Source organism: Antennarius striatus, chromosome 1, assembly GCF_040054535.1.
Source record: "Antennarius striatus isolate MH-2024 chromosome 1, ASM4005453v1, whole genome shotgun sequence".
Taxonomy (NCBI): domain Eukaryota; kingdom Metazoa; phylum Chordata; class Actinopteri; order Lophiiformes; family Antennariidae; genus Antennarius; species Antennarius striatus.
The window spans coordinates 3,197,530-3,206,324 of NC_090776.1; the positions used below are offsets into that span (position 1 = coordinate 3,197,530).

An 8,795-nucleotide genomic window follows, 5' to 3' on the forward strand; every position below is an offset into this window, starting at 1 on the left:
GTCTGTAGGACTCACTTCCCTTCTATCCAGAAGTCTGGTTTAAATGCCACCTCATCCTGAAGAGGTTCATGGGGTCATGGTCAGGGCTTTGCCTTTGTAGCCCCAAGTGGCCCCACAAAGTTACCTGCGTCGAACCATCCAAAAGGTCTTACTCTGCGGAGGCATTCAGATGTCCGGCCCCTGAGAGACGAACCCATACCGTCATGTCATAACAAGACGAGTGTGTGAACGCTTTGTGTGGTCTGTTAGAACGTAGCTGAGGATGAAAGACCCATTTTGATTCTTTTTTACGAAAGACAATTTATTCAGAATTGGGCTAGAACATAAACCCAACTGCCTTCCGTGTCTTTCTGTTTTTTGGATGGAAATCTGAACTGCTTATTACTTCATATCTGACCAAAGTTCTGGTAGAGCAGGTTGGACCATCAGATCAAACGGGTCACGTCAATGAAAGTTTATGGCCCAAGTTCACAAAGCCTCAGTGGCTCTGAAGCAATGTCCAACTCACATCCTTCCCTCCTACATTCAGTCATGGAGGATCGGTGTCCTCCTCCGGTGTCCTCCATCGGGGTCTTCCACACGTCAGGATACGACCAGCAGAGGGGGCGTCCAAAGACAGGACGTCAGGATGGGATCCAATCCATAGCAGCTGATTTATTGATCAGGACTCACACTTATGTAACGCCTCCAACGGTTAGTGTCAGATGGATAGACGGACAGACAGACAGACAGGTAGGTCATGACACACTCCACTGGTTGCACATGGTTTATTGGGTGAGGTGTTTCCTGTGCACAGCACATACAGCAAGATATTTTATTCGGTCCTGTATAAAACTACAGGACAACTGATAAAAGTCATCGATAAAACCGTTAAGACCACAGGACTCAGAATTACAGACAGGACAGAATCACATCATGTGTTCACCACAGACAATAACTCCCTGAATGTAGATGTTTAGACAGCAGTGGACACAAGCAATCTCTAGTTAACAATCACTAGTTAACAGTCACTAGTTAACCAGTACGGGTTCACCAGTATGAGTACTACAACTAGTCTCAGTGGTGACGACTAGTTCCACGGAGTGAGCTGGTGTAGTTCTGTCCAGGTTGGAGACGTCTGATGTCTGACCAGAAAAAAATGTTCTGTTGCCCCCTGATAAACTCAGATTCATCTGCCGGAGCGATGCACTGAGCTAGCTAATGGTATATGTGGCTAAAACTAGCTGGATGCTAGACGCAGCTAGTGAAATCAGCACTAGATAATGAAACAACATGTGAAACTATAATGTGAATAACTCTATAGCGCTAGCAGCTCCTGCTAACTGGACAGACATCAGAGGTCGGTGCTGAACCTGGACATGCACACAAACTGTCTGCAAGATCCGATACAACAAGACCAGCAGATGAACAAACAACGTTCGTTGTGTGAAAATATGATGGGATGTCGCTCAGGTTTACCCAGCAGCCTCGTGGCCAGCAGTGACTACGGACTGCTGTATAACCAAATCAGTAGCCGAGGTCCGGGTTGGCCCTGGCTTGGGGACACGGGGCAGAGAGGTATTTTACTGTCAACATGACGTCTGCCATGCAAAGCAGCATCAGCGAGCCCAGCTGTGAGGACCAGACACACAGCTTCCCAGCATGCACCACTGTTCACCAACTGGGAGGTGAAGAGGAGGTTTAAACAGCCGCTGACGTCACCGGACCACCAGACGGGCTTCTACACTCACGCTAATCATGCATAGAATGACACGTATGTCAGGAGCGAGGGGTCAGCGTGGGGTCGGCGTGGATGACGGCGCCAGGTGAGGGAACTAGCCCGAAGCCGCTGCAGCGACGGTTTGCATGAGATTTGCTTGGGATCATGGTGGCTTGATGCCTAGCGTGTGCATTCAGCGTGACGAGCCTCTGTGGTCACGCATCATCACTTCACCAGATGGAACGCATGTTGCCGCTTGTGGAATGTTCAAACCTCTGAGACAAACGAGAAATAAAACAGGAAACAGCTAACATGTGGTCGCCGTGTCGCATGGAACTTCAGCTGCACACCTTCAATTACTTAGAAGTTCTATTTGCAAAATATACACAGAAAAATCTAGGGTTACTCGGCCGGCGTGTAGAACAGTAGAACAGCTGTGTGTGAATGTTTCCCCCTGATTATCATCTCTAAAAGTACATCAGCGGGTAAAGATAGACGGAACGTGACGAGGAGCAACTGGGGCAACATGGCCGCCAGAGCGGAGGGAAGACGTCTGGAATCGAGGCCCCGCTAGCGCCTGTTTGTGTGTGTGTGTGTGTCCTGAGTGTGTGTGTGTCTTTCCTGAGTGTGTGTGTGTCTTTCCTGAGTGTGTGTGTCTGCCCTGAGTGTGTTGTTGTCGGAGGAACTCCACGCTGTCTGTGACACCGATGGGTCGCCTGGAGCTGAAGCGTGCGCTTCGGCGCTCAGACGGATTAAGAGAAGCTGTAGCTGAAACTGCAGCCACGCTCCGTCTGCAGTCTGGACATGCCGACCAACACGTCACCAAGACGACATCTCATTTAACCCGTCCAGAAATAGGTTCCACCTACAAACACTGACAAATCCCCTCCGGGGGCCAGAACCCATCTCATTTCAGGAACAAATCCCCTCCGGAGGCCAGAACACATCTCAGTTCAGGAACAAATCCCCTCTGGGGGCCAGAACCCGTCTCAGTTCAAGAACAAATCTCCTCTGGGGGCCAGAACCCATCTCAGTTGATGAACAAATCCTCTCTGGGGGCCAGAACACATCTCAGTTCAGGAACAAATCCCCTCCGGGGGCCGGAACCTGTCTCGGTTGAGGCATTAAATCCCTTCCAGGGGCCAGAACCCATCTCAGTTCAGGAACACATCCCCTCCAGGGGCCAGAACCCGTCTCATTTCCGGAACAAATTCTCCCCGGTGGGCAGAGCCCGTTTCTATTAGGGACTCTTCTGTTCCTTTGAGTCCAGACAAGTTCTCCGACCTTCCCTCTGATGTCATTCTGCTAACAGTTGACAGATCCGATGGCAATCATCTGCTCAATCGTCATGAAGACATTAGGTCTTACTAGGCTCGTTCACCAATGTCAAGTTGGTTTTAGTCCCCAAATCCTTGAATTAAGATCAACTGATTCAGGTTTTATACGAACAAATCGTCTGATTTGTAGGAGGAACACGGCACTAACTCTAAACCAAAGGTTTCTTCACGTGAAGGTGATGACGAGAAGACGACTGCTGTTTTCTACACAGCGTCTGTCTCTGCTGCTCTGCTCCACGTCCAGCCGGCAGACTTATGTCTTCCTGTCAAACAGCTATTGGACCATCAGAAATAACTTGAACTAACTGGAGTCCGATCCCACAGTCAAGGCTACGGTTTCTCCGGAGCGGCTCAGCTCTTTGACCTCCCCCTGAAACTCCCAGATTCTCTCCTTATATAATGTCAAAGAGGATGCCTCTCTCTATCCAGTCTTCTAGGTCTGACTGAGATTGACGGCAGAAAAGTTCAGAGTTCACCCCTCTGGAAGAGCTATAAACGGCCCGCTGGAGGTTATGGGGGTTTTCAACACCCCCCTTTTCTTCCCCTTCCCACCTCTCGCTCTGGCAGTAAGACGATACCATTTCAATTAGGCTTTAGCACTGCACAAAAGAGTGGCAGCGCTGGGCAGTCGGCACCATTTGTCACGTCAAAAACACTCATATCTGCTTTGTTTAAAATGAATGGAGTTGTTATAGACGTAGCGTAGAAAACACAGGATCTCACTAAGTACCAGCAAACAGCTGATAAATTAGAACATGACATAAATAATCATTTAGCATCTTCTTATCCTCACAGAGAAAAGACAACCTTTCCTAAAAAAATACAAAACTAGTTAAACATAAATAGAAGAACATATACATAAAAAAACAACTATGACACACGGGTATAAAGCTGGGCATGAAAGTGCATTGTGGTATGGAGTTCCCCCGTCTCCATAATCCCATTAATGAGTCTATTTCAGAGGCCGCTAGATTCTTGGCAAGAAGTGTGTCACCGTCATGGCGGGTGACACTCGGTTTCCTCTTTTTGTTTTGCCGTTCTTACTCAGGCCAATGTACATCCTCGGGTAGGCCGCGGACTCGTAGGCGTTGTAGTTGTTGGCCAGGAGCTTCTCTCGGAACTTACACTCGTTGTTGTACTGGAACTGGAAGAAAAAGAGAAAAGGATCAATCGAAGGCGCAGACAAACAAAGGTCCCAGGATGTTCCTCCACATCTGTATTGTTGGGTGTAATGACTATAACACAATGGCTCCCACCATGGCTATTGGGTAACCTCAGATGAGAGATTTAAACAAGAAATCACATTGTGAAATGACTGATGGTGTTCTGTTCTCTCTGGGGTGAATAGTAGCTGGGATCAACCCATTCCGCCTGGACTGCTCTACAAATAGCCTCACTGTTAGCATCAGCAGGCGCTACCTGAACTGCTCACCTATCAGAAGGTAGTAAGCTTAAGCGCTTCCCTTTCATGATCAGACCAAAGAGGGACCCTTTAAAGGTCCCATATTATATATTTTTTAATTCACGTCATTCACTTGCCAGATGTTCCACTACACTATATTAGAAATGTCTTACAACAAACTGATCTGTAGTCCTCAATATCTTTGATTGAATATTGATAAAATCACTTCGGCCCCGACACGCTTTGTGTTAATTGTCATGCCTCTGAGCTCCCTCTATCAATCCCCCCCCTTTGATGCACGTGCATTAGTTTTCATGCACCCTTTTAACGAATACACGCTACCATCCATCTACTATAGTCTAGGACGTTTTTAACTTTTAGTAACTTCTTTACTACTTATTTTGCTCTTTCTTTATATAATATATATAATATGTATATAACTGTTAATTTTTTTGTGCTAAGCGTGGAGCTGCTTACTCGGTCAGCTGAACAAAAATCGTGACTCATTGTGTGAACACAACATAGCTGATCGAACTGAGACCATCCGGTAAACATCGCAAAGGATTTGTGGAGAAAAACACACAGTGTTTGCAAATGGGACAGATATCGGTGGAGGACATCACAGGTGATTACAGACAGGACGCAATTCAAGCTGTGGTTCCCGACAATCGTCCCGACAATCGTAACGCAGTCTAATGCGTTAGCTTAGACTGTGTTAGCTTAACATCCCTCTATGGTAACCTGGGATCTATTATCTATTTATTACAATTTATTTTAGTACAGTAATACCTCTGTACTCGACCATAATCGTTCTGAGGTGGTGGTTGAGCACCGATTTGTTCGAACACTGAAACCAATTTTCCCATAAGAAATAATGGAAAGTATTTTAATCCGTTCTTACCATTTAGAAAAATACCTAAAATATTATAAGAACGTGTATCTAAACAACAATGAAGACGTAAATGTGCACAAGCAGTACATGATAAAGATAAAGCATTATAAACCATTTTGTATAATTTACTTCCGTTTCGGAGAGTGGTTGATGGCACTAGCGTCATCATGGAAGGGGAATCCCTTCCATGATGACGCTAGGTAACGCACCTCCAGGGGTTTTCTCCCTTCTCTCTCTCTTCCGTGGAGGTGAATCTGGCTGGGCGGTAGCCTTCCTCTTTTCTTTAAGAAGGAACCTGTCCATTGTCAGTTGCTTCTGCTTCAACATAGTGAAAATGGTTGACTTTGCCATTTCGTACTGCGACGCGAGGTCGGACACTCGTACACCACTTTCATATTTTGCTATAATTTCCGTACGTAATTTGCGTACGTGTTACTCCGCTGGCGGTCTGAGTCGAACTGACGCCTACCCGCTGGCCGAGGAGCGCGTTCGGGTCGACTCGGCTAGTCGAGTACCGAAAATCTGTTCGGGGTCCGATACATTTTCTACTCGAATTTTTTGGTCGAGCACCGATTTGGTCGAGTATAGAGGCGGTCGAGTACAGAGGTATCACTGTACTTCATTCTTAAATTTGCCTCCTTATTCTCTCTTTCTATGTGTATGTCACGAACACAAACACACACACACACACACACATACACACACACACCCACACACAAACTCCTGACTGAAGCTAACTAGTCAGCCAAACGCTAGCTGACTTCAACAGCTTGTGAAGGCTTTCAGTGTGTAGCCCTGAGCCAGGTTATTACCACACACTGCTACATTAGCCTGAACACAAACTTCACCTCGGGGATGACCACGCCCTTATCCGGGTAGACATGTCAATCAATCAAATATGTCTCAGGTTAGGTCAATCACTCTGTCCATCACGCCGGAGAAGACGCCGCATACGAATTGGAGCATTTTTCCCTGTGGATTTTAAATTATTTCAAATATTTATTGATGCAGGAAGCATTTGTTTTCCAGATTCTATAGTTGGTAGGGTTAGGGAGGACCACAACGTATGTGTAGAGACCTGAAAAAATGTGTTTTCACAATAGGACCCTTTTAAGATCTAGCTGTGTCCACCTAGTTGGATTCAGACTAAGTGGACTTAACCATATGTGCAACAAAGGTGTGGACGCAGTGGGGAAGAGGTTTTCAGGAACCAGGTTCATTGTGGTCTCTAGTGGACCTGGTCCAGAACCAGCAATAGCAGCCGGGCATCCCAGTTCTAACTATCTGCCACACTATCATTAGTCTTGTGATCTGAACTGTTCACAGGTGTTGATCTCAGTTTGTTGAACACTGTTTTGTGTGTGTGTGTGTGTGTGTGTGTCTATGTGTGTGTCTATGTGTGTGTGTGTGTGTGTGTGTTTGTGTGTGTGTGTGTCTATGTGTGTCTACAAGTGTGCGTGTGTTTTCTTGCACTCACTGATCCGTACAGCTTCCCTCGCCGGCTCATGGCCACGAACAGCCCGCTGCGGACCCCCAGCAGCGTGACCACGCCCCGCTCCACCGGGGAGATCTGCAGGAGACCTTCAGGGACCAGAAACACAGTGAGACCTTCAGGGACCACAGACACAGTGAGACATTCAGGGACCAGAAACACAGTGAGACCTTCAGGGACCAGAAACACAGTGAGACGTTCAGGGACCAGAGACACACTGAGACCTTCAGGGACCAGAAACACAGTGAGACCTTCAGGGACCACAGACACAGTGAGACCTTCAGGGACCAGAAACACAGTGAGACCTTCAGGGACCACAGACACAGTGAGACCTTCAGGGACCAGAAACACAGTGAGACATTCAGGGACCAGAAACACAGTGAGACGTTCAGGGACCACAGACACAGTGAGACGTTCAGGTACCAGAAACACAATGAGACGTTCAGGGACTCAAACTGTGTGCTTTAACAGTAAATTAACGGTTTAGCTTGTCATGTTTGGAAATGTCGTCCAGACGAGATTGGAACTAAATCTGTTGATGAAAACGCAGAGTCATGTTTTAAGATGTTCCAAGTGTTCTCTGCTCTCTAGAGGTGTGTGTGTGTGTGTGTGTGTGTGTGTGTGTGTGTGTGTGTGTGTGTGTGTGTGTGTGTGTGTGTGTGTGTGTGTGTGTGTGTGTGTGTGTGTGTGTGTGTGTGTGTGTGTTGGGTTCCTTCTCCCTCAAACTTTCTGTCTTTTCTTTAAATAGTCGTGAGGAACCAACAACCTGCCGTCAGCTGTGTGTCGGTTCGGTTCTCATCCGGTTCGGTTTATTTGTCAGGTAAATAAATATTTGTTGCTATTTGTGTCTGGACACGTGACGCACTACGTGACACTATATCCGGCCGAACCTATGGGCTCCGTTCTACTGACAGATGGGTCTCTGCGCGCTGTCCTAACTTTAGGTTCTGGCCTGGATCACAGCGAGCTCTGGTTACAGGAAAGCACCGGCACCGAGCCCACATGCTCAGCGGCACTACGGCAGGAGCTGGCCGGATCCATACGGACTGACGTCATAATGCTTATCGGACCGAAAGTTTTGGGTCGGGCGCCGGTGTCAGCAGGGGGTCATGTGACGCATGCATGGAAACCAGGTGGAGAAGTTCAGGTTCAGAACCAGAACCGGGACTTTAACCGGGTAACAGGTTCACGTCCACTGAAGAGCGGCGGGACTTACTGTGCCGGTTCTCGGTGTGCACTCCCGTGATTTTGCCGTCAGGTAGCACCTGGATGTGGAAGCCAATCCCCACGTTGCAATAAAGGCGCCGCAACCTCTTAATGCCGAGAAGGTAGTCGCTGTCCCGGCGGACCTCGTCCCGCTTCTCCCCGGGGATCCGCGCCAGGGACCGGGAGTAGAGCGCCTCCAGGCGCTCCGCCGACCCGTTCAGACCGGGGGCGCATCCCACCAGCCCGGTGACCAGAACCAGAACCAGGACGGTCCTCAGCGACGCCAGGGAGCCCATCCCGGCCCCGGCTCTGGAAGCAGCCTCCCGGCGTCCGCTTGTCCACCGAGGCGGAGAGAAAAAGACGCAGCGGCGCGGCAAAGAGCGGAAAGACGAGCAAGTTGCGCTCATTCCCAGACCGACAGGCGCACTGGCTTCAACGCGCCGCAACATCGATCTGCATGAGCGCTATGTAGCCATGCCTCTATATTTATACCTACAGACACATTACATCACGGCTCCACACTTAGAATGCGTTCACTAAGTAGCCTACATTTCCACGGTAGGCGCACCGGACAGCGCCAGAACTGACCGACGCGCAACAGCGGCTGGGATGTCTGAGCGCACAGTTGGGAAACTAAAAAACAAAAAGTATATCTTCATTATCATCACATCATAATTCATGTATGGACGGATGTGAAGAGGAAACGGACCATAGTGGGAGGCAGGAGACAGTTCCACGAACAATAACAGGAAAAAACACGCGTCCAA

General features: G+C 48.3%; 1 protein-coding gene across 1 annotated transcript; it reads right to left on the reverse strand.

The window, feature by feature from the left end:
* Positions 1-758: 758 nt before the first annotated feature.
* On the reverse strand, positions 759-8,554 carry fgf4 (fibroblast growth factor 4). Its single transcript, XM_068314764.1, has 3 exons — positions 8,039-8,554; positions 6,808-6,911; positions 759-4,180 (listed from the first exon to the last, which is right to left on the reverse strand). The coding sequence occupies exons 1-3, from the start codon at positions 8,475-8,477 to the stop codon at positions 4,004-4,006; spliced, it is 720 nt and encodes a 239-aa protein (XP_068170865.1). The 5' UTR covers positions 8,478-8,554; the 3' UTR covers positions 759-4,003.
* Between the last annotated feature and the right edge of the window lie 241 nt (positions 8,555-8,795).